The sequence below is a fragment of the Xenopus laevis genome, chromosome 1L (assembly GCF_017654675.1).
Source record: "Xenopus laevis strain J_2021 chromosome 1L, Xenopus_laevis_v10.1, whole genome shotgun sequence".
NCBI lineage: Eukaryota > Metazoa > Chordata > Amphibia > Anura > Pipidae > Xenopus > Xenopus laevis.
Window position 1 is genome coordinate 202,689,312 of NC_054371.1, and position 20,179 is coordinate 202,709,490.

Below are 20,179 nucleotides of genomic sequence, written 5' to 3' on the forward strand. Positions count from 1 at the left end.
CCCCCCTCCCTCCAGCCTACCTGCCCCCCCGGGCAAATGCCCCTAATTTTTTACTCACCCCTCCATGCAGATTATGGCCTCGGAGTCCCCGGTATTTTAGCCGAACAACTGCGCATGCACAGAAAGTCTAGAAACATATCAGCAAGTCCTTAAAGGTCCTTAAAGGACCAGTAGCAGCCCAAAAACATTTTATACATATAAATATAATATACAGTTACCCTTCAATGGTAAAGAAATTATGTTTGTTCCAGTAATAGTCCTACAGTTTATATAAATAAGCATCCATTCAAATTGAACAGGGCAAAAAAGCTCTTGTTGACACAGCAAATACACAGATAAGCTCTCTAGAATACAATAGTTTTCTTCTTACACAAGATGATACACAGGGGTCATATGATATGATGGCTTTCTACATGACTACAGAATAAAAACTCTGATATAAATATAGGATTTTTATTGCCAAGATTAGTTTATTTGTAGGTAGTTGTGTAATTAGATATTATTGGGCCCACAGCAAATTATTTTTCAGGCCCCCAAAATGTCTAGAGGTTGACCTGTTTTACCAATATTGGGTCAGATTCAATTCAGTGAGAAAAAGGTTTATCACATGAAAACTCACGGACGAGATTCAATTTGAGATGCAATTCAGTTCAGAAAAAAACTTTTCTCACTGTTTATCACGTGAAAACTCTATTGAAGTGTATGCAAAAAAACTGGAACTGAAGTAGGTGAAAAGTCTTTTCTCCCTGAATTGAATCTCTTCCACGAGTTTTCACATGATAAACCATGAGGTAACATTTCTCACTGAATTGAATCTGGCCCATTTATTGAAATTGTATATGAATTAGGGCCTCATGGGGCCCCTATACCCCCTGGGCAGCTGCAGGGTCTGCTCACTCTTTAGTTAAGCTCCTGCTGGATCAACAGAAAAAGAATTAAAAAGCTAAATGTAAAAAAATAGTGAATATGGAACAACTTTGTGATGTTACTGGTACATCTTATTCTACATTTTTATACAAACACAATAATGTAATCATTAGCAAGTTAGCAGCTGTATGATGCTACAGTATATGCCAACTGTTAGCTCTTATAGGGAATTGCTATATAGAGTTAGCTTTTCTTTTCGGTTAGATTCTAAAGCAGTGATTTATATATTTAATTTACTTTAGCGCCAGTTGGTGGATGTATTTTCAGTTGCAATTGCTTTTTTACAATTCCTCTTTACAGACACTGCAATTTTTGTCCATCTTTGCCTTGGTGGGTCAAAAAATTAGGGATGCACCAAATTCGGGATTCGGGCTTTTTCAGCAGGATTCGTATTCGGCCGAATCCTTCTGCCTGGCCGAACCCTTCTGCCTGGCCAAACCAAATCCTAATTTGCATATGCAAATTAGGGTCAATGAGGGAAATTGCGTGACTTTTTGTCACAAAACAAGGAAGTAAAAAATGTTTTCCCCTTCCCACCTCTAATTCGCATATGCAAATTAGTGTTCGGTTTGGCATTCGGAGGAATATTGCCAGTAAACTGCATGTCTTTTCTCTTCTTGTTGCAGTGCCCCACACCCCTGATTTAAAGCAGCAAGAGCCCAATTCCGCTACAAGCACAACCATAACAATTTATTGGACTATGCGCCAGGAAGATGTGATTGCTTGCTTTCAGGTGTACTGCATGGAGGAGCCTCAAGGAAGCCATGATGAAAATGGTAAGTGCTTCTGTGTAAATGTACAGAACACCAGCAATTGCACACGTGGCCATCAGAGTTGCATTTTATAGCGTTATTAATTGTAAAGGTATGGGACCTGTTGTGTAGAATGCTTGGGACCTTGGGTTTTCTGGATAATGGGTCTTTCTGTAATTTGGGTCTTCATACCTTAAGTCTACTAGAAAATCATGTAAACATTAAATAACCCCAATAGGCTGGTTTTGCTTCCATTAAGGATTGATTATATTGTAGTTTGGATCAAGTACAAGCTACTGTTTTATTATTACAGAGAAAAAGGAAATCGTTTTAAAAAAAATTGGATTATTTGGATAAAATGGAGTCTATGGGTGATGGCCTTTCCTTAATTCCAAGCTTTCTGGGGTTTCCGGGTTAACGGATCCCATACCTGTACTAAAGAGCTTGCACTTTAATCACATTTTTGCAGTAGATAGGGAATCTGAAAAATGCTGCACAAACCTATGCAGGGATGTACTCACATTACATTAAAGTCCATCCTGTGTTTATTCAGAAAATTATGGTCCTTTAGCATTTTTTCATGTTATGTTCCCCCTCAGTTTTTCTAGTCAATTTGCAGCCTTTTCCCTTGATCTAGTTTGGCTGCAGCAGCCCATGTGGTACATATGAACATCTAACAGCTTAGTAAAGCCTGTAGCTGGTATGCAAGGAACATTAGTATGTCTGAGAAAACGCATAACTGAGACTACAAAGCTATGCATCACAAATAAACACCGTATTTATAATTATTCCACATCATAGACCTCCTATCTAGGATTATCAGTGGCAGAATGATAGGGGCGCAGGAGTGTGATTGCACCAGAGTCTGTCCTCACATAGGGCCCTCTGTCTGCAGATACTGTATCTTCAACTGCAATCCAACAGGTACATAATACACACTAATGATCATAACATAACATATATACTTATTCTTGTCACAATTTATTATATCATGTCACAAATGATTGTGTACATACACGTCAGATATAATGAACCGTAATAATAGCACCTGCTGTAAACATCCGTAATATATACGACCCCGCGTAATTTATTTCTTTCCAGCCACAATTTATGTGTTGCAGCTAAAGCCAACCCATGGAGGAAAATCTCTGGCTGTCTGATAGGAATGACACCATGTAACGCTAGAAGTGGGTGCTGTAAATCACATCAGTGCGACAGCATTGCCGTCATTTGCTAAAATTTCAATCTAAAATGTCAGCTTCAGCAGCTGGTAATCCGACACATTTAAAGGGAAATGCACCTAATGTGTTTAGAGTTAAGCTGGCCATAGATGTTGAGATTTTTAAAAGATCCGATTGTCGTGAGACCACGATTATCTCGGAACGATCGTACGAATTGTCCATCAACTAAAAAGACCAATTTGCCAGGAAAACAAAGGGGAGCTGCCTACTTGTCCCTGCAAACATAGATAGATTGCACTGGGACCGACAAAGATTTTTTAACCTGGCCGATCAATTTCCTGACAGATGTCGGCCGAAAAATCGTAAAATGTTCGATCGTTCAAATCCCACTAACCGCACGATAATTTCAAAGGATTGGTCGGACTTCGATAAAATTGGTCGTTCGCAAGAGAAATCTTTGCGTCTATGGGGACCTTTATTGTATTACCCATTTACACATTTTCAGTAAAACCTATATAGGTATGAGACCTGTTATCTGGAATGCTCAGGACCTGGAACTTTCTGGATAAGGTGTCTTTCTGTAATTTGTATCTCCATAAATAAAAACAATGTAAACACTAAATAAACCCAGTAGGATTGTTTTACCTCAATTGATTGATTATATCTTAATTTAGACCATATACAAGGGACTGTTTTATTATTACAGAGAAAAAGAAAATCATTTTAAAATTTTTTAATTATTTTATTAAAATAGAGTCTATGGGGGATGTCCTCCCGTAATTCGTACCTTTCTGGATAATGGGTTTCCAGATAATGGACCCCATACCTGTGTAGGCTAAAGACAGGAGAAACTTGTTTTTATGTTGATGGGACCTCTCTGCATGATATTATAAATAATCAAGACGGTGTAATTAAAAAAACGGAATTGATATATGCACACAATAAATGTATTTGCCTTTATAAAACACTTAAACACTTTTAAAACTGGCTGGCCAGGGCCCCAAAGTAATTAATATATATTCCTAGAGCTAGATATAGATATATATATATATATATATATATATATATATATATATATATATATATATATATATATATATATATATATATATATATATATATATATATATATATATATTATCTCTATGAATAAATATTAATTACGTTTGGGTCCTGGCTGGCCAGTTTTTAAAGTGATTAAGTGTTTTTTTAATTACACCTTTTTGATTATTTAAACTATTTATTGGTATCGTCAAAGGGACCTTGAGGCTTGGAGGTGTATTAAAGGAATACTGTCATGGGAAAACATGTTTTTTTATTTTTTTAAACGCATCACTTAATAGTGCTACTCCAACAGACTTCTGCACTGAAATCCAATTCTCAAAAGAGCAAAAAAAAGATTTTTTTATATTCAATTTTGAAATCTGACATGGGGCTAGACATATTGGCAGTTTCCCAGCTTCCCCCAGTCATGTGACTTGTGCCTGCACTTTAGGATGGAACTACTTTCTGGCAGGCTGTTATCTCTCCTACTTAATGTAATTAAATCAGTCTCAGTGCGTCAGTGGGACTTGGATTTTACTATTGAGTGTTGTTCTTAGATCTACCAGGTAGCTGTTATCTTGTATTAGGGAGCTGCTATTTGGTTACCTTCTCATTGGTCTTTTGTTAGGCTGCTGTGGTGCTGGGGGGGGGAGGGAGGGGGTTGATATCACTCCAACTTGCAGTATAGCAGTAAAGAGTGACTGAAGTTTATCAGAGCATAAACATGTCACTTGACCGAGGGCACCTTGGAAACTGACAATATGTCTAGCCCCATGTCAGATTTCAAAATTGAATATAAAGAAATTTATTTGCTCTTTTGAAAAATGGATTTCATGCAGAATTCTGCTGGAGCAGCACTATTGACTGAAAAAAAACATGTTTTCCCATGGCAGTATGCATTTAAGGACTGATTAAAGTAGGTTTTCCCCCCTAATGCCACATCATTTTATTTTATACTTCTCTGCAGGTTGCCTGTGATTTTAGATCTGAACATATTTATATAGTACAACTGTAGATTAAGTGCAAATGCTGCCAGGTTGTGGGTGTTCTTGAGAAAGCCATGAGCCTATTAAAGGGGAAGTAAAGCAAAAATTCAATGTAATGTAATCTCCTATGCACGTAAGAAATGTTAAAAATTAAAAATTTTGTGCCATTTCTGAAATAATCAAGTTACTATTCACTACCCCCCTTAACAAGTCTGTTATTATGAAAGACATTTAACTGACTCTGGATAATAGATTATTACACAAACAGTACAGTTTTTATAATAATTTATGATTAAAAAGTTTAATTTCCATGATTTAAAGCTCATATTAAAGTTTCATTTTCGAGGTAATTCCGCTTTAAGAAGCTGTGTAGTTGAATAGAGCCAAGGACTGGGATACTTCTTGAAAACAGATGTTTGTCAGTAACATATATCCGTTATCGAGGAGACTCAGCCATAAAAAAGTAATAGCTTTTTATTCATTCACCTTATGCCAAAGGGCATTAAAGTGATACTGACATTAAAAATTTTCTTTTCAAAATATTAATCTACATTAAAAGTTATATAGGTCTTATTAATAGTTTTTTGCTGATAGTTCTGCTTTTGTAAGTAATTATTACTTGAATTCCTAAACCTGACTGTTTTGCCAACCTGACTGTCCCATCTCAGTCTGTCAGTTAGAGTTTCTAATGCTAAAGGACTCCTGCTGCACAAATATGGCAGCCCCCTCATACAGGAACATGGGGGTAAGAAAGGTAATGTAAAAGCATCAGGCAAATACTTTTATGGCAAAGTTATAAATAGCATTCAAAGATAATGTCATGATGGATATAAAAAAAAGGTTATTTTCTGGTGTCAGTATCTCTTTAAGGGCAAGTCTATCTCAGTGGCACATGAACAAAACATACATTTTCTCTACTGGTTATAGAGTCCAGCAGCGGGTCGGGTACCCGCGGGTTACCCACAAAAACTTGTGGTACCCAGCGGGTTGCGGGTAGAAGTTCCGGGTGCTGGTAAAGACGCGGTTCTGCAGGTTTGCGGGTCGGGCCGCGGGTCTTCTCAATACCGATTTTTACTCTCTTTTACTGATCACGTCTACTTCTGATGATGTCACTTCCGGGTTTACAATGACAGCACTTTCTGATTGTTGATGGTCAGCGGGTTGCTGGTCTGGGTTGCGGATAAGGTACTTGCGGGTCGGGTTGCGGGTCCAATCGGGTAAGAATTTGGGTTGCAGGTCCGGGTTGCGGCTTGCAGGTTGCGGGTTGGGTACGGGTTCCAATAAATGGACCAGCGCAGGACTCTTAACTGGTTACATGTCGATGATAATTCAAAGGAGATCATTTCTCAGAGAGTTTTAAACCACATATAATGTCATCGAATTAAATTACACATGCTTCATCATTGGTAAGCAGTCACTGGTCTTGTGTAATGATGTCTCCTTGGTCACAGTAGGGGACATGACACTGTAGCGGGTAATGTCTGAAACTTGGCAAGCAGCCAGTCAAAAATATGTGGCTCAGTAAGAACAGATGACAGGCATACTATCAAGCTTCAGGGATTTGTGTTTGACCACTGATTATAAATGTCCCATGGGATGTAAATGTAAAACCCTTGCTAATAAGTAGTTCATGCCATGCTGAAGCAACTTTTATTTAGTAAATTAACAGTAACCCTTAAAGGAGAACTAACCCCCAAAAATGAATGTGGCTAAAAATGCCATATTTTATATAGTGGCCTTATTACACCAGCCTAAAGTTTCAGCTTGTCAATAGCAGCAATGATCCAGGACTTCAAACTTGTCACAGGGGGTCACCATCTTGGAAAGTGTCTGTGACACGCACATGCTCAGTGGGCTCTGAGCAGCTGTTGAGAAGCTAATCTTAGGGGTCGTCACTAATTATCCAGCAGAAAATGAGGTTTGTCTGTAATATAAACTGATGCTACAGGGCTGATTATTAAATTCTGATGTTAGTTGCACTGGTTTCTGTGCTGCCATGTAGTAATTATCTGTATTAATTACTAATCAGTCTTATATTGTGACATTTCTATTTTTTGTGTACTGTATATTGTGAGTGGGTCCCTAAGCTCAGTAAGTGACATCAGCACAGAACATGTGCAGTGAATCAGCAGAAAAGATGTGGAGCTACAGGGACATCTTTGAAGACACAGATCTTTACTGCTAAAGGGATGTGGTTGCCTTGGGCTGGTACAGAAGCCCAAAACATAATGTACAACATCGCTAGCCTACTTCTTTAAGCTGTAGTTCTCCTTTAAATCGATGCAACCACCACCCTCCAGATATCGTTTTTTTATATGCTGGAAAATGGTCTAGGAAAGGCTGAAATGTTAAAGGGTCGATTCATATTAACTTTTAGTATGTTATAGAATGACCCGTTCTAAGCAACTTTTCAACTGGTCTTCAGCTTTATAATTTTTTGCCTTTTGCTTCTGACAAAAACAAATGCTCTGTAAAGCTACAAATGTATTGTTATTACTACTTTGTATTACTAATCTTCCTTTGCAGGCCCTTTTCTATTCATATTTCAGTCTCTTATTTAAATCAGTGCATGGTTGCTAAGGTAATTTGGACTCTAGCAACCAGATTGCTGAAATTGCAGAATGGAGAGCTGCTGGATAAAATGCTAAACAACCACAAATAATAAAAAATGAAAACCAATTACAAATTGTCTCAGAATATAACTCTCTACATCATACTAAAAGTTATCTCAAAGGAGTCTTTTATAAAGTGTTGAGCACATTAGAGTGACAATGATTAATCTGCATCCTTTAATGGTTTATGTCTGACTTACAATGGTGATTGCCTTGTTTCAGCACTGCTTGAGGAATACAGAGTCACCGTGAATGAAAGTTTCCTCATCTTGGAAGACCTTGAGCCGGACAAATGCTACAGTGTCTGGGTTATGGCTGTAAATGATACTGGGTGCAGCTTACCCAGTGACAAGGCTGTATTCAGAACAGGTACGTACAACACCATGATACAGGTCTTATTGGCTTCTTTTAAAAATTAATATTAAAATATTTTCTTTTCATTGCTTTGTGTTTTATGCTATGCAGTGACACTGTTAGATGCTATTGACTTGCCATCATGACATTTTATACAGGTATGGGATCTGTTATCCAGAATGCTTGGGACCTGGGGCTTTCCAGATTACAGATCTTTCAGTAATTTGGATATTCATACCTTAAGTCTACTAGAAAATCATGTAAACATTAAATACTCCCAATAGCCTGGTTTTGCTTCCAATAATCTTAGTTTGGATCATATAAAAGGTACTGTTTTATTATTACACAGAATGTTGGATAAATTGAATATGTTGGATAAAATGGTGTCTATGGGACACCTTTCCGTTATTCAGAGTTTACTGGATAACGGGTTTCCGGATAACGAATCCTATGCCTGTACTATATTAAGGCAAATAAGGCACAGCAATTTCTCATACAGTATATACATATAGTATAGTGATCATTCTAAATGTCTAGAACAGTAAGGGGGTTATTTACTAAACTCTGAATGAAAAAATCACGACTTTTTCAGAATTTATTAAACCCCAAGGATGGGAAAAGTCAGAATCTGAAATTCCGGCATCTCAGACCTGACAAGGTTGCATATAAGTCAATGGAAGAAGTCTCAATGATTTTTTGATGTGCGCTGGGTCTTTGGCAATACCCCGAAAGCTTTCGGGCAAAATTCTACGTTTTCGGGTGAAAAATCCAAAAAAAAAAAATCGGATTAAAACAATCTGAAAAAATTGTGAAAATCTGTTCACGATTTTTTCCCGCAAACGAAATTTTCGGCAAAGTGTATTAATAAATAAGCCCAAAAGACCCTTGCGGATTTGGTTTGAGTTTTTTTCAGAAAATATTGAGATAAATTCGGACTTTGATAAATAACCCCCTAAGTGTGAAATATATTTTGCACAGTACAGAGCTGCCAAGGTATATCCCCTACAATGTAGAGTAATGTCTTGTGGGGACTATCCTGAATGGTAATTTGGGTGAGATTTGAAGTGAATACTTATTTGTTGTTCTGAATAATTGTAGAACTGTAGCAGGAGAAGGGTTGCAGCAAAAATTTTTATGGATCAAAGTGAGTTATGGCAGTAGTCAAATATGTATACAAGAACAGCCTGAACCCAAAAGTCGAAAGGGGATCTTCCCAACAAACACATAGCGATATACAGTTATAGGATCTTTCTGTAATCTGGATCTCCATATCTTAAGTCTGCCAAAAGTCATGTAAACATTAAGAGGCCAATTCATTAACTTCGAGTGAAGGATTCGAAGTTAAAAAACGTCGAATTTCGAAGTGTTTTTTGGGCTACTTCGACCATCGAATGGGCTACTTCGACCTTCGACTACGACTTCGAATCGAAGGATTCAAACTAAAAATCGTTTGACTATTCGACCATTCGATAGTCAAAGTACTGTCTCTTTAAGAAAAAACTTCGACCCCCTAGTTCGCCACCTAAAAGCTACCGAACCCAATGTTAGCCTATGGGGAAGGTTCCCATAGGCTTGGCTAAGTTTTTTTGGTCGAAGGATAATCCTTCGATCGTTGGATTAAAATCCTTTGATCGTTGTATTAAAATCCTTTGATCGTTGGATTAAAATCCTTCGATCGCTGGATTAAAATCCTTCGATCGTTGGATTAAAATCCTTCGAATCGTTCGATTCGCAGGATTTAATCGTTCGATTAATCAAACGATTATTCCTTCGATCGTTCAATCGCAGTTTATGCGCAAAATCCTTCGACTTCGGTATTCGAAGTCGAAGGATTTTCATTCCCAGTCGAATATCGAGGGTTAATTGTTAAAAAATAGATTTGCTGAAAAAGGGCTCTATGGGAGATGGCCTTTCAATAATTTGTAATTTTCTGAATAATGGGTTTCTGGATAAGGGATCTCATACCTGTATATTGTTATCCATACCCATATATGTACCCACACACATATATGTACCCATATATACTAAATTAAATATATCCTGGCCCATTAACTGTGCTAATATTGGGCTTTTCCCAGATTTTATGGGACTAATAGCATAAGATGGTCTCCCTGAAACTTTAGAAATTTAAACTTTAGAAATAGACTGTGTATATATATATCTATATATCTATATATATATATATATAAATATATATATATATATATATATATATATATATATATATATATATATATATATATATATATATATATATATATACAGGTTTGCTGTGCAGCTGTGGTCACAGACACTTATTCAAGTACTTGAAAAATATTGCAAATTGAGCAACATGATATTTCTTAGCTCTCCTCGTGTTAGTCATTTATAATATTCACTGGATAGGTCTGCTTCTTGTAACTTGATAATACGATGCTACATTTACACATTCCCTGGCTTCCAAAAGGCTGAACAGCTTATTCATTTCCATCTGGATAATACCTTGTCTTTTAGGGATAAACAGCTCAAACTGATCTATGTCACAGATTTTCTTTTTTGCTAAAGTATTTTTCTGTAATTTGGATCTCCATACTTTAAACCTACTGATGAATCATTTAAATATTAAAGGACCAGTAGCATCAAATTTTTTAAATACTTTCCCCCCACCAAAATAGCTATAATGTTAGGTAAGACTTAGTTCCCTTGGCTTTTGTTCAAATCTTCAGCAGGATGCGATGCCAGCTTGAATTCCTCTGTGCGCTGAATCAGAATTTAGCTTCACACCAATAACCTAAAGTAGAGTACTGCACGGGTCCCCTACCCGCAACCTGCAATCCGGACCTGCAACCCGCATTCTTACCCACTACCTGACCCGCAAGTACCTTATCCGGAATCTGGACTCACGATCCGCTGACCATCAAGAATCAGGAAGTGCTGTCATTGTAAACCGGAAGTGACATCATTGGAAGTCGGCGTGATCTGAAAAAAGGAGTAAAACAGGAAGTGCTGTCATTGTAAACCGGAAATGACATCATCGGAAGTAGACGTGATCAGAAAAAGAGTAAAAATCACTATTGAGAAGACCCGCTGCCCGACCTGCAGAACCGCCGGCCCGCGTCTGTGCCTCAGCCGGAACTTCTAACCGCAACCCGCAGGGTACCGCAGGTTTTTGCAGGTACCCGACCTGCTGCAGGACTCTAACCTAAAGCCCCTAAGCTTTTTTTCAGTGTCTGCAATTTAAAATTTATGTTTCTATTCCTTCGGACAGCTTTGGGGATAATGATGTGAGCATATATTTAAGCTGCTGCAGACATTGAACAAAAGTTAGGATGATGTACAAGGTACAGTTCTATTATGACAGAGAAAAATTATTTTATTAATGGAGTCTATGGGAGACAGCCATCCCGTAATTTGGAGCTTTCTAGATAACGGATCTCATACCTGTAGTATATAATGGGTTCCCTGATGTTATCTCATCTCACACAGGTTCCACCTTCTATATCTGATAAGAAATTTCTGCTACAGGCTTGCGGCAAGGCCCAAATGTGACAATAGGGAACAGGTTTCAGTTATACCAGTTGTTGTCTACCAATTTGTTAAATGGTAACACTCTTGAATGTTTTTAAATGAAATGCTTGAGTACCGTCTCATTTAGATGTTTTCCATTGGCAAGGAAACATTTTGGGTGTTATGCCATACACTAGAAAATTACGTGGGCAGAACCCTTAAACTGTTTTTTGTTGCCTGACGTTTGCTTATCTTTAGATATTGAGGGATAGATTTAGAAAATATCAAAGTGGAGAATCCAGAAGCATTGCAAGTACAGGTACAGGACCTGTTATCCAGAATGCTCGGCACCTGAGGTATAACGGATCTTTCTGTAATTTGGATTTTCATCACTTAAACTCAATAGGCTGCTTTTACTTCCAATACGGATTAATTACAGTCATATGAAAAAGTTTAGGAACCCCTCTTAATTCTTTGGAGTTTCGTTAATCATTAGCTGAGCTTTCAAAGTAGCAACTTCCTTTTAATATATAACATGCCTTATGGAAACTGTAGTATTTCAGCAGTGACATAAAGTTTATTGAATTGACAGAAAATATGCATCATAACAACATTAGACAGGTGCATACATTTGGGCACCCCAACAGAGATATTACATCAGTACTTAGTTGAGCCTCCTTTTGCAAACGTAACAGCCTCTAGACGCCTCCTATAGCCTTTGATGAGTGTCTGGATTCTGGATGTTGGTATTTTTGACCATTCGTCCATACAAAATCTCTCCAGTTTAGTTAAATTTGATGGCTGCTGAGCATGGACAGTCTGCTTCAAATCATCCCATAGATTTTCCATGGTATTCAAGTCAGGGGGACTATGACGGCCATTCCAGAATATTGTACTTCTCCCTCTGCATAAATGACTTTGTAGATTTCCAAGTGTGTTTAGGGTCATTGTCTTGTTGGAATATCCAACCCCTGCGTAACTTCAACTTTGTGACTGATGCTTGAACATTATCCTGAAGAATTTGTTGATATTGGGTTGAATTCATCCGACCCTCGACTTTAACAAGGGCCCCAGTCCCTGAACTAGCCACACAGCCCCACGGCATGATGGAACCTCCACCAAATTTGACAGTAGGTAGCAGGTGTTTTTCTTGGAATGAGGTGTTCTTCTTCCGCCATGCAAATCGCTTTTTATTATGACCAAATACGATGTACAGATACACCATCTGCAGCAAGATGTTCTTGCAGGTCTGTGGAAGTGATCTTTGGGTTGTCTGTAACCATTCTCACAATCCTCCGCATACAGGGCCGCCATCAGGGGGGGACAGGGGGGACAAGCGTACCGGGCCCGGGCATGAAGGGGGGCCTGGCAGCGCTGCATTTTTTTGAAGATCCGGGCCCCCCTTACGAGCGCCCGAGCCGTACGTCATTCCTCTTCAGTGCCGAATGCGGAAGTGCCGAAAAGCCGAAGCCGATGCGCCGAAAAGACCCGAAGTCACGGAAAAAGCCGAAGTCCCGAAGTCACGAAGCGCCGAAAAGACCCGAAGTCACGAAAACAGCCGAAGCCGAAGTCCTGAAGCAGCGCAAAGACCCGAAGTCACGAAAACAGCCGAAATTGAAGTCCTGAAGCGGTGAAAAGACCCGAAGTCACGAAAGGAGGCGAAGTTGAAGTACTGAAGCCATGAGTTCAATTCTACTGAACACCAGTTTGTGTTTTTTTTTTTTTTAATCCCCTGGCCACCAATGTATTATTTTAATATTCTATAGGCCCCTGCCACCAATCTTTTTTTTAAAACTTTTGTTTTTGGGGCCCCAATTTTTTTTTTAACTCGTAAGGGGCCCCTTGCCACCATTGTTTTTTTTTGGGTTTTTTTTTAAAAAAAAAATTAATTTTCTTTTTGGTGGCCCCAAATTTTTTTAACTTGTAAGGGGCCCCTGCCACCAGTTTTTTTTTTTTTTTTCAAAAAAAAATTATTTTTTTAAATTTTTTTTTGGGGCCCCAATTTGTTTTTAACTTGTAAGGGGGCCCCTGCCACCATTTTTTTTTTTCAAAAAAAATTTTTTTTTTCCAAATTTTTTTTTGGGGCCCCAATTTGTTTTTAACTTATAAGGGGGCCCCTGCCGCCAATGTTTGTTTATTTTTTAGTTTTTTTTTACATTTTTTTTTGTTGGGGCCCCAAGTTTTTTTTAACTTATAAGGGGGCCCCTGCCACCAATGTTTGTTTATTTTTTAGGTTTTTTTTACATTTTTTTTTGTTGGGGCCCCAAGTTTTTTTTAACTTATAAGGGGGCCCCTGGCACCAATGTTTGTTTATTTTTTAGTTTTTTTTACATTTTTTTTTGTTGGGGCCCCAAGTTTTTTTTAACTCATAAGGGGCCCCCCCCCCCCATAAGATATATTGAATCTAACTGTCAATGATTATCTGACACCCAACTGCTGCATGAAGACAGAATGAACAGAAACAGATGCTGAGAGAGGGATAGTGAATATAAACTTGATTATTTCAGAAGCTATGCAGAATATTTAATTGATTGCATTTAGAAAGTTTCTTACTTCAGTATGATAAAGCTTATATCAAAATCATTTTTGTGAAAAAACTCGAATGGAAACGAGTTGCGAAACCCTAAAACTCTAATTAATCGGGTTTTCCGTGGGACAAACTAGAATCGCTCAAATTATTTGAGTTTTCTGCCAAAACCCTCAGAAAAAAACGTTAACATCATGCAGGCTATTAACATCTTCCAATGGTTCAAGGGACCTCTACCATGGACTTCTACATGTAAACAAACATACAAACTGACTTCTTCATGACCATGACAGGTTTTAGATGGTGTATTTTTGAATTTGAGCTATTTCCAGAGTCAGGGTATAATACATCTCGAAAAATTTGATTAAATATTTTTTTTCAAAAAAAAAACAAAACAGAAAATGTGAGTTTTGACCAAAAAAAATGAACTTGAAGACTCGAATTTTCATGGAAAACACAAATGGAACCTTAATAAATAACCCCCTTAAAGTTGCAGTGGTATGCAGTCAATAGCCTTTCTATTTTACCATTGACATCATTTTTACATCATGATCAAGGCTTTGGAATTCATCGGATTGCTCATATTATTTTCATGTCGGAATCTCTATACGCCCAGGGAAATGCAGTCCTGGCCTCTCTGAATCCTGGCTGAATCCTGTCCGAATCCCGACCAAATCCTGCATTCAGTGCATCCCTATTTGGGACATAACTGCTTTTGTGCACTTAGTTGAATGCAAAAAAAATCATGGAATACCCATCTCCCATAGACTCAATTTTATACAAATTATCCAAACTTTTTTTCTCTGTAATAATAAAGCAGTACCTTGTACTTGATTCAAATGAATTAATTCAATTAATTAATTAATTCATATGATTCAAAATAATTAATCCTTATTGGAAGCAAAACCAGCCTATTGGGTTTATTTAATGCTTACATGATTTGCCATTGACTCCTACATGACCTCAACAGATTTTAGATGGTGTATTTTTTCACATTCAAGCTATTTTTAGGGTCGGAGTATAATACATTTTGAAAAAAAATCTATTTTTTTAATCCCCAAAATGTGACTTTTGACCAAAAAAAATCAAGTCAAAAATTTTAATTTTTGTGAAAAACACCACTTGAACATTAATACAGGTATGTGACATGTTATCCAGAATGCTCGAGACCTGGGGTTTTATGAATGTCCGTTGATCCCTGGACCTCTCCTCCCATTGACTTAAACAGCAATTCGGCAGGTTTTAGGTGGTGAATAGTCTAATTTGAGTTCTTAAAGGGCCAGAGAACAATAAGTGTAAAATCTAATTAGAATTTTCACAAAAAAAACAAAAAAACTCGAATTGAATTTGAATAACACCCTAGTCAAATTTGACAGTTTTGACCATAAAAAAAAATAATCGAAAATTAGAATTCGAATTTTCAATCCGACCCTTGATAAATCTGCCCCTATGTGATGCTGCATTACTGGGTCACAGACCGCTCCTCTTGCACATGCACAGTAACCACTTTACTTAGGATACAGCTAATTGGAAACTGACCCAGTAATCCATACTCTGTCTATAAATATAAATCTTTCTATGTGCAACACATTCAGATATGTATGCGGAGATTCCTAAGGGAGGCAGAGAGTTCAGGAAGACTATTACAGAGGAACCAGTCGATGAGATTGAATAACAGTTTGGCAAGAGGCAGACAGAATCGAGACACCTGTCTTTGGTTTCCTTCTGTTGCTGAACCCAAACACCAATCATCTCTCATTATCACACAGGTGATCAACAGTCGTAAAAAAAAATTAAAAGTCCTTTTCAAGTTAAACATGAAATCCAATTTCTATTTTTTATTAAAGCATTCATAGCTCTTGTAAGCTCATTTAAGAAACTCAGCTGTCAATAAAATATTGTCTGCCTCTATGCCGTAGGCTTTTTTGCACATTGTCTTCTGCAGTGCAGACCTCTGCTTTCTGTTTCGGCTTGCCCCCTGGATAGAGTGGAGGGCAGGGGGAGGCATGCAGCCAGGCATTCCCCCACACTGCCCCTAACTTGTGCTTCATTCAGAGGTGCAAGATAGGGAGCGTCAAGACACACAGCTCACATTGATGCCCTAATGCAGGTGGTAGGGACTGGACTCTGTTTCACCCCTTAGCATTCCAGCACTTGTGCCCTAGGTAATAATAAATGGCCCTCGTGTTTAAACTGTATATATATATTTGTGTATACTGTGTATTTATGACATATTGTTAAGTGCTAATTGCTAACATGGTTGTTCCATCCTCAGCTCCATCTACCCCAATAATCAAGGCAGAGGAGTGTACAGTGTGCTGGGACACTGCTATCGTCAGATGGAGCACAGCACATCCTGAATCCACAGAATCATTTACCCTAGAGTGGTGCAAACAGTATCCATCAGAGGGAGAGGGACTGAGGTAACCACAACAAAGAAGCTATTTCTATTATCTTCCCATGATATCATTTCATAACAAAGAACTAATGCAGGGAAGCACCCTTGTTTGTTTATGTTTATAGTCAATAGCTTGGCTCAAAATATGTATTTATATTAAAAAATTATATTTATAGAATCCATTTGGATAGCGTTAACTTCCTCAATAGCATGAATTGCTCACTCCGTAGACTCTCTGACCTGGGTGTATATACCCCAGGTCTCACGCTCAAGGGTTCACAAACACAAAGCATGAATCTTGAAATAGGAAATGCAACGAGTGGCCCAGGTGCATCGCCCCGAACCCGTAGCTGGAGTTAAGCGAAATCAAAGAAAAAATTGGCAAGCACTCCGTATGCCACTCATTGTATAAAAGATCGACTTTATTTCCGCAGTTTAAAAACATCAACATCCTGACACGTTTAGTCTCCAAAGTTACATCATAGGCATGACCTAGGCCTATGACTATGTCAGTGATGTGCGGGTTGGGCTTTTCCAGACCCACCCACCACCCGAGCCGACTTCCGGGTTCCTTTTATAGACCTGCGCCAACCCGCAGATGAAGTCACAAAGGGATGGTGTGCGTCTATAAAAACTCAACCCGGAAGTCGAAAGCCGGTATTTGGAAGGTCGCTCAACCCGCACCGCCTGTGACCCAGAAAGAAGCATGCAAGGTCGGCCTAAATCCGCCCAACCCGCGGGCACATCACTAGACTACATATCTAGATTTTTTCTTTGTTTGTCTTTATAACCTTTAACTTATGACCCACTGTACTTGTCTGTTGCCAGCTTTCCTCAAATCACACACACAGATGAATAAAGCTGATCATACACAGACCAATATTAGCTGTCATCGTGGCCACTCCTAGTCGACAGCTTGTTGGCCCAGGAATCAGGCCAAACCACAGCCTGCCCAACTGATATATATGGCCAGGTATCAGTATATACCTAGTGGTGTCACATGCAAGAATATATGGGATTTGTGGATACCCTATAGAATAAAGCCAATGAGCTGTCAATATTGTCTGTATTCACAAAGGATAGCATACAGGTCTGGGATCTGTTATACAGAATGCTCGGGGCTTGGAATTTTCCAAATAACGGATCTCTCCATACCTTTAGTCTAATAAAAAATCATGTAAACTTTAATGAAACCCAATACGTTTTGCCTCCTATAAGGATTAATTACATCTACTTTGGGATAAAGTACACAGTACTGTTTTATTTTTACAAAAAAAAAGAAAAACATTTCTAAAATTTTGAATTATCCGATTAAAATGGAGTCCATGGGAGATAGCCTTCCCTTAATTCGAAGCTTTCTGGATAACGGGTTTCCAGATAAGGGATCCCATAACTGTTTGACATAATAACATTAAACTAGGTTTCCGTTGAGGAAAAATGTACATCATGGCTGAATGAAAGGGTAGGTAGACAGGAATATTCTTGTACAGGTATGGGACCTGTTATCCAGAATGCTCGGGACCTGGGGTTTTCCGGATAATGGATCTTTCCATAATTTGGGTCTTCATGCCTTAAGTCTACTAGAAATTAATTTAAACATTAAATAAACCCAATAGGCTGGTTTTGCTTCCAATAAGGATTAATTATATCTTAGTTGGGATCAAGTACAAGCTACTGTTTTATTATTACAGAGAAAAAGGAAATCCTTTTTTAAAAATTTGGATAAAATGGAGTCTATGGGCAGCCATTCCGTAATTCTGAGCTTTCTGGATATCAGGTGTCCGGATAAGGGATCCTATACCTGTACAAACAAAACCTAAAGCTTACTAATGCCATTGCCTAACTCTTAAAGGAGAACTAAACCCTAAAAATCAATATGGCTAAAAATAGCATGTTTTATATAATGATCTTATTGCACCAGCCTAAAGTTTCAGCTTGTCAATAGCAGCAATGATCCAGGACTTCAAACTTGTCACAGGGGGGGTCACCATCTTGGAAAGTGTCTGCGACGCTCACAGGCTCAGTGGGCTCTGAGCAGCTATTGAGAAGCTAAGCTTAGGGGTCGTTATAAATTATCCAGCAGAATTCTAGCCTACTTTATTTTCTCTTCTTTAGTTCTCCTTTAAATCAGCATAACAAAACTGATGAACTGTGCTAGGTATCTGTTGGGTGTGTTTAAAATAAAAGTATTGGGTTTCTTTAAGCAACAGATGCTTCTCAAGACAAACCACTAACCTGTTGTACACCCTTACTTATTCTCAGGTCCATTGCTGGAATCAAAGACCAGCAGTTGAAAGTATCTTTGCAACCGAATGAGAATTATTTCTTCTATGTGAGAGCTGCTAACGTCGCTGGGACAAGTGAGCAGAGTGAAGCTGCCCTAATCTCAACCAAAGGTAAGGCAATTCTCCATCACTGGCTACTACGTACAGAATCACCCTGCACGATAGACTCCTGCTTATACAATTCTTTGTTATCTTCAGTGTTAATGTTTATGTTACCGGTGGTTCATGCTTGGTGTTGGTTGCTTATAATCATTTTGGATCTTTTGCAGGCACGAGATTTCACTTACTGACAGATACTGCACACCCAGTATTGGAGCTCTCATCAGACGGAACAAATATTAGTATTTCAGAGCAAAGTGAGATAACTGGGTTAGTGTCGGCTTTCTGTTTTATTAATTTTGTTAGAGCAAAATAAATACATAAGGCACAGTAAATATAGCAGGGCAATACCACATTTAGAAAAATAGCACAATTCATCATGTCACATAAAGAATTAAAACAAAAGAAGGAAATATGAAAATACTGCTATAGGGAACCCAGTATAGAAACTATATCATCTGGCTTTAACCTAAGAAAATGTAATTTGTACACTGCACTGAATTCATAAACCCCTTTGACAGTCTGAAGGTTCGTGTGAATCAATGGACTGACTATTTAATTCAGCATATATATATATATACACAGTATGTGCAGATAGGAGCACAACCTTGCAAAAATGTAGTTAACTGCCCGAGTGCTGGTCAAATAAAATAAATGAGGAAACAGAGTACCGCACTCACTGGGACTTAATACAAAGGAAAACATTTTATTACAAAAAATTTTGAGCACATAAAGTGCTTTTCCTCAGGGTTTGTCCCTGAGGAAGAGAACTCTTTGTGCTCGAAACGTTGGATTTTTTTCTTTCTTAACATATATAAATTTATGTTGGGTTTACGTGACTGACATTGATTTTTTTTTTTTGGTTTTAATTGCAAATATTACAAAAAAGGTTTTTACTTTCTAGGATTCCATTGGTGCTGGGGGAGGTGCTGCCTGCTAGAGGCTGCCATTACTGGGAGATGACAGTTGCAGGGTGCGAAGGCTACAGTATAGGTGCCACCTTTCAACCTGCTAGAGAAGAATATGGCTTGGAACATGACAGTACATCATGGTGTATGCAGTGCTGCTCCACCTCTACAAGGTAAAACAACTTGTTTTGTTTTATATACCAAAAGAGAAAATACAAAGCAAAATGTGTTTCTAGATTTAACTATGTCTTAGCCAAAATGCTTTCGAGCAACACCAAAACTATTCAGGAGGTACACAGAGATACTTTTACCGTTGATGAAAATGATGCGTATCCTTTTAGGGAAATGGCACACAGGGTGATTCAGATTGGTAGCCCTGTCGGTAGGGCTGCCACCTGGCTGGTATTTTATAGGCCTGACCAGTAAAAATTATGGTTGATCCCAATGTTATTTATAGGGAAAAAAGATAAATATATAGGAAGTCCGGTATTTATTCCAGAAAAGGTGGCAACCCTATCTGTGGGTGGTGTACAAAACACTCAAAATTGCCCTTCCATTCACTATAATGAGAGCACGTTGTGGATAGTATAATACCCTGGCAGTACAGATAGAAGACAGAA

At 38.2% G+C, this 20,179-nt stretch overlaps 1 protein-coding gene across 1 annotated transcript in view; it reads left to right on the forward strand.

The window, feature by feature from the left end:
- The window catches only part of cmya5.L (cardiomyopathy associated 5 L homeolog), a 50,148-nt gene that overhangs the window by 26,889 nt on the left and 3,080 nt on the right, over positions 1-20,179 (forward strand). The window contains exons 8-13 of the mRNA XM_018265518.2: positions 1,554-1,703; positions 7,725-7,871; positions 16,145-16,292; positions 18,530-18,663; positions 18,822-18,921; positions 19,556-19,732. Coding sequence (XP_018121007.1) covers positions 1,554-1,703; positions 7,725-7,871; positions 16,145-16,292; positions 18,530-18,663; positions 18,822-18,921; positions 19,556-19,732 — 856 coding nt within the window. The remainder of the gene's footprint in view (positions 1-1,553; positions 1,704-7,724; positions 7,872-16,144; positions 16,293-18,529; positions 18,664-18,821; positions 18,922-19,555; positions 19,733-20,179) is intronic.